This window comes from Akebia trifoliata, chromosome 8 (genome assembly GCF_017979445.1).
Source record: "Akebia trifoliata isolate Shusen 1 chromosome 8, ASM1797944v1, whole genome shotgun sequence".
Classification (NCBI taxonomy): domain Eukaryota; kingdom Viridiplantae; phylum Streptophyta; class Magnoliopsida; order Ranunculales; family Lardizabalaceae; genus Akebia; species Akebia trifoliata.
In genome coordinates, this window is record NC_141382.1 from 41,653,151 (window position 1) to 41,678,803 (window position 25,653).

At 32.2% G+C, this 25,653-nt stretch overlaps 1 protein-coding gene across 5 annotated transcripts; it reads left to right on the top strand.

Moving 5' to 3' along the window:
• The first annotated feature begins 651 nt into the window (after positions 1-651).
• On the top strand, positions 652-7,076 carry LOC147396876 (polygalacturonase-like). Of its 5 annotated transcripts, XR_015181043.1 has the most exons (11): positions 652-1,043; positions 1,159-1,290; positions 1,375-1,542; positions 2,011-2,031; positions 2,145-2,352; positions 2,941-3,022; positions 3,164-3,272; positions 4,046-4,162; positions 5,464-5,753; positions 6,451-6,525; positions 6,931-7,076. XR_015181043.1 is itself a non-coding variant. In XM_086452165.1 (9 exons), exons 1-9 carry the CDS (start codon positions 756-758, stop codon positions 5,677-5,679), a joined length of 1,341 nt encoding a protein of 446 aa, XP_086308291.1. In that variant the 5' UTR covers positions 653-755; the 3' UTR covers positions 5,680-6,007. The 5 variants fall into 5 exon arrangements, 2 of the variants coding, with proteins under 2 accessions (XP_086308293.1, XP_086308291.1); XR_015181042.1 differs by lacking the exon at positions 6,451-6,525 and having other exon boundaries at positions 653-1,043; positions 5,464-5,761; XR_015181041.1 differs by lacking the exon at positions 6,451-6,525 and having other exon boundaries at positions 653-1,043.
• Positions 7,077-25,653: the final 18,577 nt, after the last annotated feature.

Sequence of the window (25,653 nt, forward strand, 5' to 3'; positions counted from 1 at the left end):
AACGTTTTTTGTCCTACATGGGTTAGAAGTTGAAGAATGAGCTGATTTTTGGTGAGGATGATCTCTATGATTAGAAGATTATCCTCCCCAAAAATCAGCCCATTCCGAAATGTTTAGCCCCATGTTTACACGTTGAAAAATCGTGGACCGTTCATTTTTTGTAAACTATTTTTGATGGGGTTAGAAGTTTTGGAATGAGCTGATTTTTGGTGAGGATGATCTCCTCACCATAGAGATCATCCTCACCAAAAATCAGCCCATTCTAAAACTTCTAACCCATGTAAGACAAAACATGTTTGTTAAAGTGTGTGATAAAGCTTAGGGTGCTGAACGGGACCCATTATATATATATATATATATATATATATATATATATATATTCCTAAGACAGATAACCGAGATACAAGTTAAAAAATCAACGGTTTTCTATGCACTACCACGTCAGTGCAGTGTTGAACACAGTGTCCAAAGAAGGCAATCTATCTTATCAGAGAGAGAGAGATTTCTACTCAATCTATGGCGACTTGAATCTTTAGCTCTCCATGTTTGTGAGGTATGGAGGTCAGGAGAGATTGAGACGGAACCCTCTCTCTCTAAAACATGGCGTATCAAGAAACTTTTACTTTTCTATAAATATATAAGCTCATCATGACATGTTTTAACAACCATACCTCTTAACATCTAAGGAAATATTATTCCATATATCTCTAATATAGTTTGTTTTTCTCTCTTCAACTCAACAAGTGGGCAATAAAATGGGTCTTCAACAACATATACTCCCTCTTTTCATGTTGTGGCTTTCATATTTCTCATGTTATCTCAGTTTACAAGAGGACCCACTCTCTAATATTCTTGATCATGATGAACCCTCTACTTATGATGATATTCATCAGACAGCTTACCCTACATACTTCGGCATCATCGATTATGATCAAAACGATTATGATGAATTGGAAAGCTTTAGTCCTCCTATGGCCTCACTTAAGGTTGTTAATGTGAATGATTTTGGTGCTAAAGGTGATGGAAGAACAGATGATACTGAGGTACCCATTTTTAGAAAAATAATGCAAATGTTAAATTATTATAAATGGTATATTTTTATTTTTATGAGTTTCATTAGTTTCAATTTATTGGGTTGATTTGAATTCTCATTTTTAGGCATTTAAGAAGGCTTGGAAGGAAGTATGTTCATGTACAGGAGCAGTACTTCTTATGGTTCCTCGGAATAAGAACTATCTTCTTAAGCCAATTACATTCTCAGGTCCTTGTAAATCTGGTCTTACATTGCAGGTAATTAAGATAAAATCTAATTATCTAGCCATATAAAACATTTTCTTATCATATTAATCTAAATTCAATTTGGATTCATATCAGATCGAAGGAACAATCAAAGCTTCTGATGATCGATCAGACTACAAGGAAGATCGAAAACACTGGCTTGTCTTCGATGACATTCAAAATTTCAAAGTTGAAGGTGGTGGAACCATTGATGGCAAAGGAAATATATGGTGGAAAAACTCTTGCAAAATCGACAAATCTAAGGTAAATATACTTAGGTCTCGTTTAGGAAAGGAATATGGAAGAACTTCCCTCGATGAACTTCCCCACGCTTTTGCTCAATTGATATTTGGTAACAATGTTAGAAAGTGCTTTTTGAAAAGCAACCTTTTTGAACGTTTTAATAACTGCATTAAAGTTTGACATTTTTTTTTATAGTTGATTTCATATCTTAGAAATACTCTTGAGACAATGATTTTCTCATTCAACAAGGATATATAACTTTAAGTTCCGTCAGATTCCTGCAAATGCTAAAAGCAGAAAATGACTTTAAATCATTTATCTCTTTTGATCATTTTTTACTTTTGACAGAAATTTTAAGGGTTTCTAGGTCTCCATAAAACTTTAATCTATGCCAAATTTTACCTTAATGATTCGATTTGCCCAATTTCAATTTCATCAAATTCTCTTCAGTCTAGTTGACAAATTTTTTTTTTCACTTCAAATTCGCAGCCTTGCACCAATGCGCCAACGGTACGTCAGTGGTCCTGTTACATTTCTTTAACGATTTTTATTTGTTTTGTGATTAAGATTGGAAATTAATTTAGAATGATGAAGTTAGTCAATTTTATTTGTGTCTTGAGCAGGCCTTGACCTTCTATAAATGCAGTAATTTGAGAGTGAAAGACCTTAGAATCAAAGATGCTCAACAAATGCATATAAATTTCCAGAAATGTGTTAATGTTCAAGCTCTCAATCTCATTGTAACTGCACCAGAGAAAAGCCCCAACACTGATGGAATTCATGTCACAGACACCCAAAACATTCAGATAATGAGCTGCACCATAAGAACAGGTAAACCCCCAAACTAGAGAAGATTGAAGAAAGTTAGGTTCACTTGGAAAAAAATTTGGAAATTTGGGAGAAAGAGAGAGAGAGAAAAAAAAATGTTCACAACCACCACTGAAAATAGAGATAAGTAGTGATTGATTGCCCCTTTGTACTTTGCAAAATTACTATGACCCATCTTGACCTTTGGTCAACATTGTTGACTCACACATCTTGAAAAGACCAAATGATGTATATATTATTCAACAAAATGGTTTTGATTTGATTTGATCCGGATCCGATATAATTGTTATTAAACCAGACAGGAACCAAATTTTGAATCCCATAAGGACCCAATCAATTAGTTATTGGATTTGATCTGGATCGACATATCCGAATCTTATCAGATCGATTGCTGACCAACCCAATTGGATCCACCAACAGATATAATTGTAAGCAATATGAGAGAACAAAGTTAGTTCTGAGGGTATTTTGATCTTTTAAATAAGCAATAAATTTTCATTTCTTTGAGTAAAATTAGGGTTTGAAATTAGAACAAAAACTATAAATGACAGTGGTAATATGGTAATTAATCTTCTTCAATTATTGTTGAAGGTGATGATTGTATCTCAATAGTAAGTGGGTCTACAAAGGTTAAAGCCATGGACATAACATGTGGACCAGGTCATGGAATCAGGTGTCAAACTCTAACTCTAACTCTAACCCTAACCCTAATCTACTTTGAACTTATATTAAAATCATTTTCAACTAAAACATTCCTACTTCCAATACTTCTAACTACTTTGCCTTTGTTTTATTTTATTTCCTGGTGAGGCAGTATTGGAAGCTTAGGAGCAGGGAAAGCTGAAGCCCATGTATCAGATGTGATAGTAGATACAGCTAGGCTTTCTGGGACCACCAATGGAGTCAGGATCAAGACTTGGCAGGTAAATTAGTATAGATCGCGTGAATGAATATATGTAGTAGTAGTTAGTTAGGTACTTTTGTTTTATGGCTGGAATTGCCATCCATTGTTTAAAATATCGGCCGATACATAATGATATTGCCTGAGACTGATACGAAATATCGGTCCTAAAATAATGAATGTGTTGGATACGTATCGGTCGATATAGCATTATTTTTCATTAACTGAAACATTCAATCGATATGACAACCATTATTTTTTAATCTAAATTCAATGAGGTAACTTGGAACTTGGCCAAGTCAACGCTACTTTCTTAGATTATTATTTCAAAACTCGATGAGTTAAGATGACTTGAAACTCAGACGATTTCAATTTAACTCAATTGGATTTCAAGATGACTTGGCCTCCAAATTCAATGGGACCATCACTCTGAGTCAGCTTTGGAAAAATGTCAAGTCAAGTCATTAACTTGGTCTAATCAGCTCCAATCGCATAGAGTTGGGTTAGGTCAAAAACTCGACCGAGTTCTGAAGTTATATTTTTGGAGTGAAAAAATAGATATTACTATTATTTTTTTAAATTCTCAAAAGTATTAAAAATATTTATGAGACTTATTCCAAAACAATTCATGAGTCATCGAGTTGACTTGACTCGTAGGAATAAAGACTAATACTGAGTTTTAAAATTTTGGTTTAGATTTCAAGTAGTCTTTAGTTGGTCTTTAGGTGTGTCAATGGGTCAGTTCTAGTTGGATTCCTAAAGGAATCATTATGTTCGTCTTTGTTTAATATGCAGGGCGGATCCGGAAGTGCAAACAACATCATATTTCAAAATATTTCCATGGACAATGTGACCAATCCAATTATCATAGATCAAAACTATTGCGATCAAGACGGTCCTTGCAAAGAACAGGTAACCAATATTCAACCCCACCATCTTTTCAAATATAGATAGCCCTTGATACAAACCTAACCAATAGGCCAAAAACACCTAGGTGTTAATGGTGTGGAAAGTTAATTAAGTGCTTATAGAAGTTTTCACTGTGATACCTTTCTTTCAGAGATGCCCAAGTAACCCTTTCCTAGGACTCTATGATGTCTTTCACTTCTTCGATGAGTTGAACCTAGGATATAGTGTTGCATCTGATATTATTTGATACATATCTAACTAATACATGAAAAGCATCTAAGTGTTGATGGTGCCAAAAGTTAAAACCCTTATGTATTTGGGCCCGAAGTAATCATTTTCTTAATGATTTTGCGGCACCTTTCTGTGGTAAGAGAATAAATTTCTTTTTATTAAGGTGCATGAGATGGACCAGCATTACTAATGTATCTCATCACAAATTGTAGGTTGTGGTTGAGAATAATATATTTAGTACATATGAATTAGGATATTCTGCATTATGAAGTATTGATAATTACAATCTTTATATAAGGGTTGATGTAATAATTATCAAAGAATCATCGACAAAGTTAGTTCTACATCTATCAAATACCTTTCATTCGCTACATAGAGTTTTTCCCAGATTGACCCTTTCAAGCCTCATACGCAAGACATGATGATTACTCTTATATAATTTCGTACAAATCTAATTGATATATCAAAAGCGCCTACGTGCTATTGATGCAAATACGTTAAGCCCTCATCTAAGTCTCAATTAATCCTTTTTTCTCTAAGACTTTGTGACTATTTTCATGCTGGTACTTTTCTTGAGCCCAGATGACATTTTTTCTAAGTCGTTCCTCTTAAGTCTTGAACCTGAGTGATATTGATTTTGATATCAATCAATACATCAAAAATAATCAATGTGTTAATGTTGACAATTTGTGAAAATACTAAACAGTAAAGATAACAAAAAAATCACTCAATACTTTAATCACAAACCCAAGCCTTAAAACCTTTGTACACGTCTCTCCTTTTCTCTCTCAAATCCTAAAAGAAGAAAATCTCTTATATTTTTTACAACCTTACAGATCTCTATTTATAAATTGGGAGTTATTAAAACATGTCTATCTCCCCCAAAAAAGAAAACCTCAAAATAAAAATAAAACCATGTAGAAAAATATTCCATAATTCCTTTTCAGTAACGCTAAAAAGGAAACCCCCAAAAAATAGATTTCAAGACAATAACTCAACAAAGTAAAGTCCTTATTTGTGATTGCAACTCCTCTTTGATTTCACTAATATGAATCAACTTGATCATTTTACAGGGCTCGGCGGTGCAAGTAAGCAACGTCTCGTATAAGAATATTAAAGGTACGAGTGCTTCAGAGGTGGCTGTAAAATTCGATTGCAGCAAGAACCATCCATGTAAGGGTGTTGTGTTGCAAAATATTGATTTGGAAGGAGGACATAAAGCAGTCGAAGCTTCATGCAAGAATGTTAAATGGACTAAAATTGGAAAAGTTTTTCCAAGTTGCCCATGAAAAGTAAAAGATGGAAGGAAGTATGGATCTTTGATGATTCATGGGTGTTGGAACCACTAAGCTAAGAAGAACAGGTACCATGGTAAAGATATGTTTAAATGCAATTTTCTTCTTAAAATGTTGAATTGTGATGAAAGCTCATCCATTTGATAGGAGACTGATCTTAAGAAAGAAAAAATGGATTCAGTATAGATCCCATTTTACAAGCTTCTAGATCGAATATGTTGCGATCGTAAAAATGTGGAAAAAAAATGTAAATTATATTATATATGCTGTGTAAAATATAATAACTTTGTACATCAAATTGGATTTGATTTGATCCACACCACCTGATCCTAACTCTGCCCAAGTCAGCTCAACTTCTCTAATATGTGAGTCATAATGGAATTATGAATTTTTTTATTTTAGTTCTAAAATTTTCTTACAATTACACTGAATCAAATAGCATTTTTCGAAGAAATATATCAAGAATTTATTGTTTTCTAATCTTGAAATGTTAAAAAGGGTTTTTCTATTTATATCTTTATTTTTATGTATATAATAACACAATTTTACGGTCCATAATTATTACAGCTTTGTGGGAGATAAATCTCTTATTACCTAATGTTTATGGGATAAATCTCCCATCAGTCATAGTTCCTCTTCATCCCTCTAATTTTATTATATTTTTTCATTTACCTTTTTAATCCATTTTATTATTTTTCATCCTTTTAATCTTAATTTTTTAATAAATTCCCTCTAACTTTATTTTTTTTCCCACTTTTCTTACAGCACACAGGTGAACTCTAATATTTGTCAAAAGAATTATATATTCATTTCGGTATTTATTTATTCTTACCAAAACAGGTATCACTGTCTGGACATTGAACTGAATTTACATTTATACCTTTTTCAAAATCCTATAAATAAACTGATTTAAATTCAAAACCCTATAAATAAGGTAACCATTTAGCTGAAGTTACTTCTATATCCTCATTTTCAATCTTAAATAAATCCTAAATATAATTCAGGCTCTTTCAAAACTTTGTAAAAAAACACAGCCATTTATTTGAGGTTCACAAAAAAAAAAAAGGGTTAAATAAGTTTATTAGCAAGTGTGACCCTACGGCGGGTACCCATTTTGGTAATAGACATATAGCGCTTTTGATAGATATATACTTTAAAACATGACTGGGCCAGTAATTTTGACTCCATACATGACTGTTTTGGTACTTTCTCCTTATCTAATTGTTTGTTATTTTATTGTTTCAGGTTGTAATGACTAGGAAGTGCAAGGAAGAAGATCTATTGCTCCTAATTTGTATCTCAAAATAACTAAGATAATTTGTTGTCCTGTATAAATTACATATTGAAATAAATAAATCCATTCTTATCTATTGGTGTTATTTTATTTTGAATATTTTGATTTAATCTTCAGTTGCCATGTTTAAGGTCATAAAGCGTTTTTCCACGGTCCAAAGAGTGTTGACTTGAGATACTAAAATCTAGTCGTTAAATTTGAGAGTTTAGTGACCGTTGATTTTCAAAGACAGGTTTAAGAGAGGTCATTTTTTTTTTTTTTTTTTTAAATTTCTTCTCTAAAATATGATCTATCCCACTCGGCCACTCTTATAAATGATACTTGATTAAATTCTCAAATATCTAGATAAAAAGTCTGACTAGCCTTACTAAGCCTCATCGACCGGAAAAAAAACCTCGAGATTCATGAAACAAATCTTTAATATTCGTAATAAATCTTGAGATCCTATTTATGCATCTTGAGATCTTTTGACCGTGGTTGAAGCTTGGAAAGAACTTTTTTCCTCACTATCTTAGTAAGGAAAGTTTCTCTATAATAAAATATAATGGTGGAATCCACTTGTGGGGGATAAACATCCCATCCAACTAGAGTGACCCCACTATACAGTTTTCATCTTCCCTCTTCAACTTTATAATCTTTACTCTCCTCCTACCCCGACTCCATTCCCTTTATCGATAATATCCTTTTAACTTTATTTTTTTTTTCTTTTACCCCTTCAATCCCAATGATTTTTTAATAATATCCCTGTAATTTTATTTTATTTTTCTCTTTACCCCCTTAACCCCCAAAGAGGATGTCCATGCCGTAGGCACAAGCAAATACTGCTCTATATAACAATACGTAAATGTAGACTCACTTTTGTGGGAGGAGAAACTTCCATCAAATTAGGACAAACATCCTATCCAATTACAGTTTTGTGGGAGTCACAGTAATCACATTATTGCCTTTTTATTTATTCCTCAACTTTAATACCCCCTTAATTTTACTGCATTTCCTCTTTTACTCATTTTTTCAATAATACCCTCTAACTTTTCTATTTTTTTTTACTTCCTTAACCCAATTTTTTGTTATTCTTCATCTCCCACAGGGTGTTTTCTATTGTAGCAACAAATCCATTCATTCCAACCTAACATTGCTTAGAGCTTATATTGTCATACCAATTTTTACTACTAGCACCCCAATTCTTATGGCACACCAAAACATTTTGAAGACATCTATTTTCATTATCCTTCTTTTAGGTTTCTTTTCTGATGCACTCTTTCCCACCTTATGTTTTTCTCCCTACTTCCTCCCCTCTCCTATTTCTCTCCATGGTGAAAATAACTCAAAAGTCGGGGGTTTCCAAGAAAAGAGAATTTCTATTTCATTCTTCAACAATTGAAAAAACAATTTTTGAAAAATGAGACTAAAAGGTTGAACTTGAAACATCTTCATTTTTTCTCTCTAATAAGTTTTTATTTTTATTTTTTTTCTAGGCAAACAAGGGGTTTGTGGTTAACGAAAGTAAAGGTGGGTTCAACGTGATATATATATATTATATATATATATATATTTTTTTTTTTTTTTTTTTCTAGGCAAACAAGGGGTTTGTAGTTAATGAAAGTAAAGGTGGGTTCAACGTGATATATATATATATATATTTTTCTAGGCAAACAAGGGGTTTGTGGTTAATGAAAGTAAAGGTGGGTTCAACGTGATATAAGTCTAGCTAATGGAATCAATTCTCCTCAAGTCTTTACCAACTTAGCTAAGTGGAATCTTCAATTTAAAGCTAATATTGTGGAAAAGAAATTGATATATTATCCCAAATGAGGGAAAAATACTTGTCTTTCCCTCTTAAGTGCAAATCAACTGATATACACCACATAGAAATAAAACATGAAATTAAATAAATTAGAGCTTAAATTAAACCCTCGAATACCTTTCAAAGAAAAAAAAAATCACATAAATAACACTATGATTTTTACATAAAGAACCCATTACTAAGAAGGAAATTAAAACCACGAGATCTAGTCCATATAGAACTTCTATTATAATAATAATGTGGTTAAAAAGAAAAGGCTAGATTCTATAAACATTAAGAAGAAGAAAAAAAAAAAAAAACTCTCAAATTATAATATATCTTCATCAATAGATGGAGTCCAATAAATTAAAATAAAGTTGAACTCTCACCAGGAATATGCTTGCAAATGCCTCTAAAATTTAATTTTTTGAGATGTTATTGAATGCATTGAAGCTGTGGATTAAGCGGCCACAAGCTTGAGCACACTTTCAAAATTGGAATCGAATCAACATGATTAAATTAAGCTGGCTCCCGTTTTAAAATTTTAGTAGAACCTTTTCCTTTGAAGTACACGTGGTGTTTCCACATGTCAGATTGCGCGTGTAAGAGCCCAATCTAGACGATAGATAGATAAGGAGAAGACAACCCTCACCTTATGGTCATGATTTTGAAGTTGAATTAGGCCCATAGACCTTTATATCAATGAAGGAGTAAATTAAATTCAAAAAGCCACGTGTCTTTAAATTGGAGGAGCTCTTCAAAGTCCCACTCTTAAAGTGGGCAAGTGATCCCACTACTCATTACAATAGGAACGTATTAGAGAAAGATGCCTTCCCTCTTTTCAGCACAAGTGAGACCCACATCATAATGAGGAAGGATAACCAATACCAAAACCCTAGGGTATGTTTTCAAAAGATTAAAATATTTTATTAGACAAACCACCAAGTAAGAAATTTTGGGGTTAGTTCTAACCTTCCAAAATCTAACCAAGTGTCCAAACACGCCTCAATGCGAACCAAAACCATAAATAGGGGCATGTTAAGACATTTGAAAAAAGAGCGTCAGATTATCACGACTCATCTAAGTATTATTTACTTATTTTCGAGGCGATTTAATGTCAAATTTTGATTTCTTTCAATATTGGTCATATATCAAAATTAATTAATTAAATTGACCCATTAAAACAAAAAACAAAAAAAACTCAACTGAGTTGACCAGTTTGTAGTTGATAAAAAAGAGGATTAGTGATTTTGACATAAATATATTAATAATTCAGTATATAAACAAAAAAAAAAACAAAAAAAAAGCTATTTTTAAAAATCAAAATTTCCATTTCAAATTAATGCCGAATGGATCCGAACCTGTAACTGATTTGTAGTGTATGACTCGTCCGAGTTTTGATTCCAAAATCCGATTCTTAGAACCATTATCAAATCACAAGGGAAAAACTTTGAAGTTTGAAAGAAAGAGAAACAATGTTGTTCTATTAATGCTCATTCGCACACTGAAAGACATGCAACATATATTTTATACATCCATTTTAACTAACAACACACCAATGATCTAGTGCTACACCGAAGCACCCTCAGTGTCCCTCACTTGCTACTCTTCACCAATGTAGAAGTCGAAAAGATACCGTGCAACTGCGCAACACCAGATCACTAGTCTACATTCCCTCTTTCTTCTTGGCTTCTTCTACTTCTTGTGTGGAAGGCTTTGATACTTCCGGTGCCGGAACACCACCATCGATACAACTCCGACATCTTCTCTCCACCCATCCTTCTATATCATGCTCTCCACTTCCACCGAAATGTCGACCACCGCAAATACGAGCAATTATACCCGCTACGACCCCGATGATCGTGATCACAGCTATGACGACTATTAACGTCTCGATCGATCGATGTGTCGAACGGCTTGGGCCCATCGAATTACTTGTCAGGCCCACCATGACTTGTGGCGCCTCCGCTAGAGGTGGCAGCTCCTCCATTACCATGAATATGAACATGTAAATGTGTTCTTTTGCTTAGGAAAAATATGTTATGGTTATGATACTAGTGAAATGGAGAAGAGACAGATTAAAACAAAAAAGGAAAAGTACCAAAACGGTCACGTGGAGGCCAAAATTACTGGCCCCAATCATATTTTAAAATATTTATCAAAAGATTAATATCAAAACATGGGAAAATTCTAAAACGGTCATCTATGAGACCAAAATTACCGGTCCCCGTTATGTTTTTTATAATATTTATCCCAAAGAGTCATATATGCCCAGTTTGTGATTTATTTCTTTTTACCAAAATGGGTACTTAGCTGTATTGTCACCTTTGTCCTTTTTCTTTTTTTTCCTTGTTATACTTATTTAGTCTTCTTTTGAATCTCTAATAAATGGCATTATTCTTTTACAAATTTATGAAAAAAGCCAAAACAATGTTCAAGCTTTATTTCAGGTTGAAAAAAAAAAATTACAAGTCACAAAAATACAAAAAATCTATATTATAGAATAGGACGGTTGCCTTCCCCCAATGTTTATCACCCACCCTACTCACTTAGAGTGGTTCAGATTCAATATCATATGTATATTGAGAAATAATTTTAACTTTATTACATTTTCTCTCATCTCTTTTCAAGAGTACTCATTCAACTAATAGTCTATTCTCTTTTACCCCATTTTCAATAATACCCTTCAACTTTATTCTCTTTCCATTTTTTTCTCATTTTTTTAATAATAACCTTTTAACTTATTTCTTTTACCTTTCGGTTCTTTTTCAATAAGACCTTTATAATTTTATTATTTTTCCTCTTTTACCCCTTTTACCCCAAAGAAGATGACCTTATCATAAGCATAGGCAAAGTTCTAGTATATATAAAGCTAAATTCAACTTAATATCCCTATAGTAAATATTGATTCTGATAAAAAATAAATAAATACCAAAATGTGAGCAAGACCCTTTTGATAAGAGTCGTGCTATAATGACTTTGTTCGACACTGTGTTAATGTGGTAGTGGACAGAGAACCATAGATTTCTTTCCTCGAGATACAAGAAAAGAAATCTATGGTTTTGTGTGCACTACCACATCAGCACAGTGTTGAAAGCAATTGTAGAAACCCAAATTTGAATGGGCCCTATGGAAAAATGTCCAAAAGGATGTTTTAAAATCAAAATGGATTTAAGAGCCCAAACCCTTAAATATGTTTTTTTTATTGCAAATAATGGCCTGGGGCCTCTTTGCTTGTCCCATGGGCTAAGAATGGATCACCCCTCACCACCTCATCTCTCAGCCTAACACAATCATACACGTACTCTAATATAATCAAATCCAACCCAACCCTTAAGCCCATTGGACCTAAATCAATCCTAAATCCAATCCAACCCAACCCAAACCATTATCACATCCTAAGCCCAAGCCCCTACTCAATCCCAAGGTTATACTCATGATCACCATCAATCACCACAAAGATTAATGATTATCAAAATGGGACACTTGTCATCACAACTCACCTCCCTAAATCCATCTATCCAACCCAATCACCATTCTCAAAAAGCTAATCTACCCACACCTATGTTCTAACATACCCCCATTATTTTCTCCAAACCATCCCCACACCCCCTCTCCTTAATCAACCCACTTAACACATACCCCCATACCTTTCCATATATACCCTCTCCCTAATCTTAAATTCCATACACCTCACCCATAAATCTCATGTCATTCTTCACATTTTTACATTTTACTCCTAAAAGTAACCTCAAAACCCTATAACCGCCCCCTTCTTCTCACAAACCTCCAAGACTTGAATCCCCCTATCAAGCATCAATTCTCTCATCACTTAATTCTCATCTCTCTCAACTTCTAAAAGAAATTCCTCCACTCATTACTTCAATTCACTCACCCCCAACAAAAAAGTTCATCAACTTTCAAGCTACTCAAGTCAAGACAAAGAAAAATACAACAAAAAAAAAAAAAGATTGAAAGAAGAAGAAACAAGAACAAAGAAGAGTAAAGTTGAAATTAAAAATTAAAAATACATTCTCCCCCTTCTTTCCCTTCCATTTTTCCCTTTCTATCCCCCATCCTCTTTCTTTATTTTCATTTTTAGAATAACCTTAAGATGTAGTGAATACCCTACCCTACTTTCAGTAGATTGGACTTCAACTCGATAGAAAGGGTAGGGATTGAAAACCCTTTTAAAAAATATTTCTTAAAAACTCTTATACAATTTGCACCCACCACAAAACATTTTGAAACTGCGACTTTGGGCCATTTTCTTATGAAAATGGGCCCTTAATCGATAGTCTACAATTTGTCAAAAAAGTTTAAAGGCATAGATCATAGAAGGCTCCCTTCTTCAATAAGGAAGCCCTCCTTGGTATAAGCCGAAATCAAAATCTCTCGCACTCGAGAACACAAAATCAGATTTTTTTTTTTTTACTTATTTATTCATTTCCAAAAAATAAATAAATCAAAGGTGGTCACCTATGGTGGAAGGAATAGGGTGTCTAACACCTTTCCTATTCCCTAACATGAACGCCCTTACCTAAATCTTAGGTGGACCAATACATTTATCCATATGAGAGTCATTACAAACGAAAATGATTTTCTAGGTGCCCATTCACACCATTTTCTAAAAAAGAATGGTGGTAACTCCAAATCCAAATAGTAGAGATATTCAAACTCGAAAATCTCATGTTTACAACAGTGTCAAATGAAATCAATGTAACATTTTTCTTTTGAACGGTATTTTAAAATTGTAGTTGGGCTTAGTCATTTTCACCATGCAGCTTAATTTGGTAAAATATCCTTAAAATGTGAAGGATAATTTTGAGGTTTTTGGTAAAAATTAGAAGAAACTTTTCAAATTGATGGCATATCCCTTGCCTTCAATCTTTCATAAGAGAGTAATAAAAAAAAATGGACATACCCTCCTTTTAACCACTTTCCAATACACCATGTCCTCAACATCTTTTAACTTTTAGAATACAAACTTTTACCCTTGCCTTCAACCTTACCATGTTTTCCAACCTTCAAATCTTGAATCAATCAAAAAAATAATCTAATCTTGAAGACGATGGATTTTAGAACGAAAAAAATAAGGATTTTTTGTTGTACAATTGTATTGTATTCTGTTTCCTTTTTTAGGATTACTTTCTTAAGGGATTATATATTTTTTCGATTACATGTTTTGACAACTCCTAATTTTATAAATAGAGATATCCAAGATTGTGAAACTCAAAGCATTTTTTTTCTTCTAGCATTTGAGAGAGAAAGGGAGAGGGATGTACAGAGGTTTCAAGGCTTGGGTTTAGGATTAAAACCTTGGGCGTTTTTCTTATACTACTCTCCTTTGACTTTTTTAGTGAAGAAAATTGATTTTGAATCGTGGACGTAAGCATGTTAACAAACCACGTAATTCCTTGTGTGTTTTTATACTCTGTACTACTTCGTTGATTTCACATTTTTTACAAGATATAATAAAGATATAAGTTGAACAAAAAAATTATCGATTTTTTAGAAGAAAAAAATTATTGACCTTGGGGAACAAATAGAAATAAGGGTTTCTTGGCAAGAGAGGTAAGGGCATTCTAGTCATTATTGCTAGTCACTCATTGAAGGCTGAGTCCACCTTAGAGGAGTATATCTCATTTTCACCCAACTTCATAGGTACCTCAAGATTACCCAAGCATTGGTAGTGGGATCTCTTTTGGGGAAAAGTGGTGAGAGGATGGATAGGATTCCAATTACAAAATATAATAAACTTGAGATGCTTTTGGATTTATTTTGAGTTCTTATTTCTATACTTTATGCACTTTTGGACATATTTCCCACTTTGAATTGGTTTTAGTCTTTTGAGGTACGGTCGAATGTGAGTCGAGAGGACATGGTTCACAAGCATAGACAAGAGAATCAAAGCCTTCAGTCCTTTTATTTTATTATTTATCAAGGGCAATAATTCAACGACAACAAGGTTATGAACCATTTGATGACCTTAATCCAAGAAATGCCACATTGCACATGGTTCACAAGCATAGACAAGAGAATCAAAGCCTTCAGTCCTTTTATTTTATTATTTATCAAGGGCAATAATTCAATGACAACAGGGTTATGAACCATTTGATGACCTTAATCCAAGAAATGCCACATTGCACCTTTTTAGCTCACTAAGGAAAATTCTATTTGATTTTTTATTTATTGGCAAGGGCCACTAGTAATGAGCTTCAAAACCATTTTAAAAATCAATCAATTAAGTTTAGAAGAAGAAAGAAACAAGCGAAATTTTTTATTACTCTCGTAATGCGTTTGAAATTGGGTGACTTCCTGAATGACCATAGGGATGAGTCCCACCCAAAAGGACTTATAGATTAATTGAACATGCCCAAAATTCAATCTCATAACTATGGGTCCAAATCAAGGATTTGGATTTAGATAATGACTGATTTGATGACTTATAATGGATTGTATTTGGATCTATTATCTTTCAATAAGATAGAATTCAATAATGTGTTTGAAATATATGTAAATGGTGTATATATTTTGACTAATGATTTTCTGATACCCCCCCCCCCCCCGCCCCAACACATGCCCCCATCATAGAACAATAGATCATTTGCCTTGAGATACACATAACTACAAATCTTTTTCTTATGTATTCCAAGGCAAATGATCTACCGTTCAATGATGGGGGCGTATGTCAGAGGGGGTGCCATATTATAACGACTCTTATATTTTATATATACTTTTCTTAATCGATTCAAAAAATAATATATCATATCAAGAGGGTCCAAACTTAAAAATGAAATATCCCACTATGATTAAATTGTCACATCCCTGAATTAGGATCCAGATTTTCTTAAATCTTGAGGTTGAAGTGAAAAAATATATCAAAATCAAAATGTTCAAAGTTTAAATACGATATGAATTTCTTTTAAGCAATTTTGATAGAATTTCCCCTAAAAATTGGACTTATGAAAAATTTATACTTATATAATCAAAATATATATATCCACTGTATTTCAACCATCATATCATAACAAATATACATCACTTCAATAAAACATAACTATAATTATAATTCAAAAGTATACATAGATCAAATACACATCTCCTATCGATTAACACTTGTCCACGTCATAAACATTAACTCTCACACTCTAGACATATATATACAAAAATATACAACATACATGGTGCTAATAAATATAAAGAAGTTTAAAAGTATACAAAACTAGTCCACTAAACTCCAATTTCAACTCATATATAACAGAAATAATGTTCATCATCTTGATCATGTAGTTCTTTTATATAATGTTCTCCATCAGAAATAGGCATCTCGATAGTTGAGACATCTGTAATATTTTATTGGTAGGATAACTAATAGGAAAATTACTCAATAGTAAATTCACATTTCAAATTAATAATCTTAATATAAATGAATAAACAAATAAATCAATTACAAATAATGCAAGATTTTAAATAAGTAAACAAAAATGAATAACACCTGAAACAGACTAATTTTTAATAAAATAGTAACGAAATATTTTCATCTCATAATAAAATAAAATAAATATAAACATGTCATAAGAATATCAATCTTGGTAATGTATTTGATGAGAATGACGAAGTACGCGATTGATACAAAAGTACCGATTTGTATATCAATGCTCTAGTACTTAACTAGTGTGAAACCCACTATTAGTTTCTGATTTTATGGTCGATCTAACAATTTATCATAATTGGTTAACCGTGTTTTCTGACTCAAGTTGGTCGTTTATCCCTAAAAGAGATCAATCGTTTAATTATTATAGAATATAAATGATTAGTTAACAGACCAGCTTCATCGTACTTATGTGATATGCATGTGTACTCAATCAATTTAGTTATCTATAAACCATCTTTACATTATAATTTGTTATTTTTTAATAAAGATAAGATAGAAAATTTTCAGTTGATAGATATAATGGTATTCTCAAGTGGTATCTCATACTATTAGAGAGAATATTAAACCCCTATTATTTTAAATTAATTGGTTGCTTCTAGAAAGAATTACCGATTAATCTTATAAGCATTCATTAGCTCTTTAATGGATAATAAAAATAATTATTATATTTTTCAAAATTTATTTAAAATAAATTTTCAAGTATGATAACATTCACAAGTATTCTAGAATTATAAACAAATAGTAGTATATTGAAAACAGTAAATCATAAAATAGTAAATATGCAAGTACATTGTCCCACGGTTACCATCCTAATTGCATCCCATACTTTATTACATAGTGTTCAAAAGTATTCTAAATCTGAAAATTCCTCGACACAAGCACATACAACTAAGATTCTCATTCTCGATTTCAACCAATCAAGAATCTCCTTTTTTATTCTAAATAATCGAAACTTTCATTCTCAATTTTAAATTTAAACTTAAACATTTCATTTTTTAATAGATTATCACTCAATGAAAATAAACTTTCAAAATAGGGTGTCTTAACAGTTTTTAAAATGAATATTCTACGAAAATTACTATGAAAATTAATTGTTAAACAAATTAATTTTCTAGTAAGTCTCACCCAAATTCATTTATTTTTATTTCACAATGTTAAAATATCAAAGAAAATATATAAAATAAATTATTCTACAATTCGATGCATGAATTTTGAATTTAAATAGTAATAAATTTGAAATTAACTATCAAAATTGAAATAAAATATATTTCATTGAAAATTATATTACGAATTTGAAGTTATAAGTTTTCTATCTTCGTAATTGGGTTTTATGCGTTCCTACGACATTAAAAGTATTTTTCTAACAAATTTTTTTAGTGATTCAAAAAAATATTCTGATGACTAAGTAGACCTCAACGTTGTGAATATTTTGTTCTTCGGTGTTAGATCTTTATACACACCTGAAACACGTTTAAATCTCAATTGAAGATAACGTACATTAACCCATTATTAAAACTCACTTGTCTCCGTTTCTATTTCTCTCTCGCGAGTATGAATGAACATCAACTAATATATATATATATATATATATATAGGGGACGGTTCGACGGACGTCTTTGAACCATGTAAGAAAACAATGTTTGTGAGACATTAGATTTTGAGATAACAACGGCTAAGACGTGTTCTGCTGTCATTTCAAATGAGAATGTAAATTTTACAATTTTTAAAAAACTCCTTAGTTCTTTATTATTTTAAACTTACTCCTTGTTTCTATTAACATAATTTAAAAAGAAAAAACTCTCTTCTCCCTCTCTCTTCACTGTCTCGTCTTTTCTCTTGTCTCTCTCTCTCTCTCTCTCTCTCTCTCTCTCTCTCTCTCTATCTGAAATCAAACAAAACCCACAATAGTTTGGGGAAAACCCACACTCTCTCTCTCTCTTACAATTGCTCACCATCCTCCCATGAAGACGTCAACAGTTTGGAGAAAACTCACACTCTCTCTCTCTACCTCTTGATGATGTTCTTATCTTCCTTCTTATATCTGAAAATTGTTTGTGGGTTTCGTTTTATTTTATTGTTCTAAATATGATTATTCGTTTATGTAGAAGGATGGTGTGCAATTGTATGTTGGGCTTCCTCTGGATACAATCTCGAACTGCAATAAGCTGAACCATTCGAGAGAAATCAAGTTCGGTTTAAAGGCCTTGAAACTCTTAAGGGTTGGAAGGCGTTAAGCTTTCGGTCTGGTAGAGGATAATTGAGAAGGAAAACATGGGAAAGTATGATTGGTCAGGTTAACTTGATCTCGCGAAGATGGTCCAAGATGTGGGCCTCAAGCTTCGTGTCTCATTTTGCTTCCATGCCTCCAAAAAATCATCAATTCCATTACCTCAATGGATATTCTGAATTGGCAAAGCCCAACCTGATATCTTCTTCACAGATCGATCTGCAATAGGTAGAGAGAGAGAGAGAGAGTGGGTTTCATTTGATTTTAGATAGAGAGAGAGAGAGAGCGTGGGTTTCATTTGATTTCTGATAGAGAGAGACAGTGACGAGAGAGAGAGTTTATCTTAAAAAAATAAAAATATAAAAAGGAGGGAGGTGTTGGAATTAATATATAATATTATAAAGATTGAATTGACGTCTTAGGCGATCCAAGCCGTTGTTTTCTCCAAATCCAACGATGGACACCCATTGGTTTCTCAGCAGGTTTCTTAAACGTCCCATGGACCACTCCCATATATATATATATATTATAGGGGGCGGTTCAAGGGCCATATGTAAAAACATATGAAAAAACAATGGTTTTTCAAATATGGGTTAGAGATTTTGGATTGAACTGATTTTTTGCGAGGATCGTCACTATGATGAGAAGATCATCCTCACAAAAAATCAGCTCAATCAGAAACTTCTAAATCCATCAAAAGTGATTTACAAATTATTGACAAAAATTGACAAAAATTGACGGTCCACATTCTAAATCACTTTTAATGGGTTAGAAATTTCAGATATGACTGATTTTTTTTAGGATGATCTTCCCATCATAGAGATCATCCTCACAAAAAATCAGCTCAATCCGAAACTTCTAACTAATATTTTAAAATTTTATTAATGTTGCATTGTTTTTACATATGTCTTTTCATATGGCCCTTGATCCTGACCCATATATATATATATATATATATATATATATATAATATTTAAAAGAAATATATCTGGGTATCTAATCTGTTAACACATTTATAACTTATAATATATTATAATATAATAATAATTTTATTTATATAATTATACCTCACCCCTTTAATTCTTTAATAATTTCAAATATATCTATGTTATATAAATAATTACAATTAAATCAAATTTTATAATAAAAATTTATTTTCATATTTTAATAATTAAATAATATTTTGTTTCCATATATTTTTCTTCTCCGTTATGTTCGTTATATTAAACCAATTCGAAATGTGTATCTCAGATTTTTAAAATTCCTCACTGATTTTTCTTTATTGATCAAAATATCTCTTACTTCCTAAGTTTTTTGATGCTTTTGAATTCAATGATAACGTCTATTTGACCAAAAGAACTTCTTATAAAATTTTGAGTTTTATCTACATCAACTAACTATTTTAATTCTTTAATCATAATCATGATAAGGTTTCCCAGATTGTATATTTTATTTGTCAAATTCTCTCCTTATAGCAAATCCTTATTTTAAATAAACAATACTACTATTTATTTTTATTTATTGATTTTAAACTAAATAAAAAAATAGATCAATATAATTGACTTAATCCTCGATATATATAATATTCATGGCGTTACATAAATGATATCCAAATCTAATAAATTTCATATCCGATTGGCAACAATTGGTGTCTATCCAACTCAAGTTAGGGTTACTAATCCAATGAAATTTTTGACCACCCCCGAAAAATACGTCTCACTTATAATTTTTAACTATCCAATTTGAGTAATTTTTCTTTGGAAAATTTATCAAAACAGTGTTTATTTTATTGTTTATTACCTAAATAATAGTAATTTTTTAGTAATCATAATAATAATAATAATAATAATAAAATAAGTTGAACAATCCAACGATACATATAAAGATTATTTTAGGTATATGAAAAGATGGGAAGCTAAAATGCTGGATTGTCAAACTATTTTAGGAAACGGTGGACAATTCAATGTCTTAAATAATATTTTTTTTTTTATATTTTATTAAAAAATACTAATTTTAAATAAAAAAATAATGAAATCAACCTATGATAATTTTCCATTTTCTTTTTCATCATGTACTACGTCTGTAAATATTAAAAAAAAAAATGGGTTTCAAGTTTCAAGATCATGGTTAAAATGGTATATAAAAAAATAAAAATAAAAAATTACCACTCAGACTAGATTTCGGTGTGATATCGAAAGGTTAAAAAAGGGTAGAGTTGGCATGTCAGTGGTGTCTGTTTCAATAACACTAACCAATACATGTTAAAGTTGTTTTTTCACATTTGTTTTGTTTTTATTGATGTCGGATTCGACTTCATCTATGAGTGGTCTCTTTTAATAAAGTTTTTGAAAAAATTTCCATTTTGTCCTTATCGTTGTTTTCTTCTTGTTGGAACTTCAATTTCAGAGAGAGAGAGAGAGAGATGATTGATAAATGTGACCATAAAGTCTCTTCTTTCTTTCCAGTCGGAAGTCAGATCAACTTGAGTACCTTTTCCCTATTGGATTCACCTGGCTTGATAAGTTTCTTGGCTGGATTGAAGTCTCTGTCAATGGTTTAGCCATACTAAGAGCAACTCCAACTCATGAGTCATGACCAACCAATACCCATCCCTTTTTAACTGTCATTTTGGGTCGTCGAATCCAAAACAAGCGTCTCCAACAGATTACCTATCTCACACCATCATTTTTTTATGGTAAAATTTCAGACACTAAACTGAAAATATTACAATTTCAGACCAATTTAAATCTAAAAATATTAAAATATTTATACATGCCAAGGTTGGAATGCATTCCCCATGAATATCTAAAATCACTATCCGTGACACTTGATGACCCATAAATAGGTATGAGTGTCTCCCCTGGAGTTGCTCTAACCCGACACTAAAGAGATGGGATCTACCTTAGAGCATCCTTATTCCTGTACCAAGCCTAAGTCCACTAATCCCTATTCCGGCTCAATGCTATCGGGCCAAATTAAATTATTTGAATTTATTTTTTAATAAAATATTATATTTTTCAAATAGTTTTTGTGTTTGTGTGTTACGTCGGAGATTATCCATCATTATCTTATTTAACATAAAATGGTCACATATGAAAGTTAAACTGTAATCATATAATATATTTTACTTTTGAATGGGTTTATAATGACTCATGAGAGAATCATGATTTTTTAACTTTATTTCATGTCTCGTCTCGTTCGGTATTGAGATAATGGTTTTTAACCATTTAAAAATTTTCAAAATTTCAAAAGTGATTCCTTATTAAAAAATAAAGTCAAAAAAATCATAATATACCTATCAAATAAATAAATTAAATATTTACATTGATACGTATGTTTCATTTTCATTGTTACATATATTTCATCTTTTTCATCCAATTTCGTCTTGAATTGAATGAAAAAGATGAAATTTTCCTCCAAAATCTTTTTTTTTTTTTGTTTGGTTGAGAAGATGAAAAAAAATTGATTTGAGTGAAAGAATATAGGATTGAGAACATTTAACTCATTTATTTCATTCAACTCGGACGAGATTTTAAAAATCTCATTCGCTACATACCGTTTGTCTCACAATTTATTCATTGTTGTTAGGTATCGTTTGTCTCGGATGAGATTTTGCAAAATCTTATCCAAAATGTCTCGTTTATCTAACGATACATGGACGTCTCAAATAGGTTTGTGAATTGGTCTTGTTCAACTTTGATACCGAGTTAACTCAAGCAATACGTCTCGATCTCAGACGAGTTTTAAAATCATGGAGAAAACACATGATCCCAACTGAGTAAACACGTAATCTAATAATTGAGATTTAAATGTATCCCAAGAAAAAATATGTCAAAGATACTTATCCCACAAGCTGGAATTTTTGTTTAAACGGTTGGAATAATGTATGTTTTTCCATGAGTCATACTTCATAAGTCATTGGAACCTAACCCTTTATTTTTATTTAAGTTCAACAGAAAAGAAGTCATCTAACAATATATATGGGTGGCGTACAGAGGGCCTAAAGAGAGCTTAATATTGTGCTAAACATTTTTTCAATGTATGGGTTAAAATTTTTGGAATGAGCTAATTTTTTTAGGATGATCTCCTCAACACCAAAAATCAACCCATTCCGAAACTTCTAACCCCTATTTTGAAAAATATTTGACTCTCCTTAGGGCCTCCGAACACTTTCTCATATATATAATAGGGTAGCGTTCAACAAACAATCTTTGGATAACAATGTAGGGAGACAAAATTAGTCTTGTATGGCTTAAAAGTTTCAAATTGAATTCATTTTTTGTGAGGAGGATTTCTATGATAAGGAGATCAACCTCACATAAAATGAGTCGAATCTGAAACTTCTAACCCCATCGAAAGTGATTTACAAATTAATGATAAAAATTGATAATCCACAATTCTTCAACTTTGTAAACCACTTTTGATTGGGTTGGAAGTTTTTTATTTGACTGATTTTTTGTGAAGATATCCTCACCATAATGATCATCCTAAAAAAAAATCAGCCTAATATGAAACTTTTAAGGCATATAGGACATATGTAAAACCCCGAATTTTTAATTCGTATCTCGAGGAAAAAAATAATAGTGGAATTTTAAGAAAATCTTGAAAGTTGGACTTAGGGTAAAACTGTGGGACCTTTTTTGATCATTTTTAATAGAATCTGACCTCACCATTAGATTCAAAATGATCGAAAAACATAGTTTAGCCTGTAAGCACGCTCAAATGCGAGTCCAAATATAAAAGTTGCAAAATCCTCGATTATCGGGTCGGACCAGGCTAAAACAGTAACTTTTTGTTGGAGTAATAATTTTTAAAATTCGATCATACCATTAGTTTCATAACGAAAAATTATTCTACATAGACTATTTATTTGTCATTTTTGGAGATCAGGAAGTTGAATTATCGCCACAAACGAAAACGACATTAAATTTATGGGTCACGTCAGGCCAAAAATGTAAATTTTTTATGAAGACATAATTTGTAAAAATTGACTATACCATTAGATCCAGAATGAAAAATTAGGCGAAATAAAGTATTCGTTTGTCAGTTTTGGAGACCGAATGACCAAGTTATCGTCGATCAAAACAATAGGCGAAATATCGAATTCGTCCCAAATTTTATATAAATAATATTTAAATTTTTTTTTTAATCTCATCTTCCCCACTCGTCCAAACAGTGCGAAAAAAAAAACGAAAAAAAAAAGAAATTTGTTTTTCCTCCGATTTTTCCACTTCAGATCTCTCGCAAATGGTCCATTTTCGACGATCGCCGCAGAAGAGAAAAAGGTCCGCAGCTACGTTCTCTACAAAACCCACCCAACCTTTCTTCGTTTCACTTTCTATTTCATCCAATATCGTCAAAAATCAGCCGTATTTGGATACGGAAATTTCGAAACTTTGACCTCGGATTTCGTCCGTTTCGGGGTCAAATCGCTTTCCAACGCAGAAGGGAGAAACGTCCGCAGCCTCATTCTCTACACAACCCAACCAAGTTCCTTCCGTTTTCTCGTCTTTTTCACCCCGTATAGTCAAAAATCAGCCGTATTTTTATACGGAGATTTTCGTAACTTCGACCTATATTTTCATCGATTTCGGGGTCAAACCGTCTTTCGTCGTAGAAGGGAGAAAAGACGAGTACATCGAGATCTTCGAAACCACCAAGCCAGTTTTGAAAATCAGCCGCTTCGAAGTTCGGTCCGTCTCGATTTTCGTGCCAATCGTCTCGATTTCCGTGCACGTGCTTCAATTCCATCGCCTAGTGATTGTAAGGAACTCTCAATTTCTATTAGTAATCATAGATTGTGAAAATTGCATTTAGGATTTTATTGGAAAAATTTAGATGTATTTCTGAAATATAGAATTCTTTGTTTATTTCAAAATTCACGCCAGAAATTGCATGTTTGATATGTTTAATTGTATTTTTAATAAATTATACGTGGGTAGGGTGTTTTAACGGGTTATTACCATAAATTGGGTCTTGTGCACTGCTCGGACCCCGTTTTGATATGAATTTGTATTTTTTTAATATTATTGATAGAAATAAATTTTATAGTTGAAAAATGTGATTTAATATTCAATGAACTCATATTGAGTTGATGAATATCAGAAAATGGATATTTTATGAAGAGATTGAAAACTGTAAAAGTCGAAAAAAGGGTATGAAACGGTAAAATGTCAGAGTCACACCCGAGGGGTGATGTCTGCATTTTACGTTGTTGTGTTGTATGCAGGTTGGTGAACGGATATCCATGGATAATGTTACTGGTTGCATGTTTATTTACTTTCTGTTAGCGCGAGGCGCTCTGTTATGTTATTTATTTTAGGCCGGGTGGCCACACTTGCATGGTAGGAAACTGGATATCTATTCTCAACCTTGTATTGTTAATTTATCTTTTGTTTTCAAATGAAAATAATATATATAAGTAGCTATTTTGTGAGCTGTTAAAGAGTTTGTGAATGCCTGAAGGGATAGTGCATCATATCATCCGGAGTGGTGTACTATCCTGGGATGTACGGTAGGGACCACCAAACTCATACGTGGTATGGGACGCGTATGAGAGTGGAGTCACAACTGGAATCCGGGTTTATTCCTCTCTATCTTTACCAGTGAACTTGTAATGTAAAGGTGGTCGTATACGAATGGTTTGTATCTTTGGGAATCACATGTACGCCTGATAGGCATAGACGAAGATGATTAGTCAGTGATCACTAACAATCTATAGTAGTCGAACGTTCTGACACATCGAAAAGAGACCAATTGCTTACGGTCACGTCAAACGGCCAGCCTGAGCCGGATAAATGGTCAACCAAACGTGGTAAGGGCAGCGACCGGCCACAAAATCAGGAACTAAAAGCCAGAAAGGAATTGTAACATCATGTCCCGACTGGGAGCGATCCAGTCGTGAATCCCAACTCTCTAATTTCAATACTCCACCATTGTGTATTATGTATATGCTGCTTTACTTTGATATATAAAATGAAATACATGTTTAATGTTTTCATTTGATCAATTAGATTTGTACATAAAGAAAATGGTATAGTGAGTACTGTTGATTGATGTAATGTCAGTTTTAAAATGTTTAGTGCTCATCCCTGGCTATATGTACCAGTTAATCGTAGTTTTCTTCTGTAAAATTTTGTTTATTTTAAAATGATTCAGTATGTTTATTCGTTCATGTTAGGAGAGGTTATTGGCAGAAATTGTTGTTTCCCTACTGGGTAACCATT

Bases quoted from the DNA above. Each gene is read 5' to 3' on its own strand.
- LOC147396876 (XM_086452165.1), top strand. From the start codon at position 756: ATGGGTCTTCAACAACATATACTCCCTCTTTTCATGTTGTGGCTTTCA. The intron at 1,291-1,374 runs GTAATTAAGATA...GATTCATATCAG, and splicing joins AATCTGGTCTTACATTGCAG to ATCGAAGGAACAATCAAAGC. The intron at 3,273-4,045 runs GTAAATTAGTAT...TTTAATATGCAG, and splicing joins TCAGGATCAAGACTTGGCAG to GGCGGATCCGGAAGTGCAAA.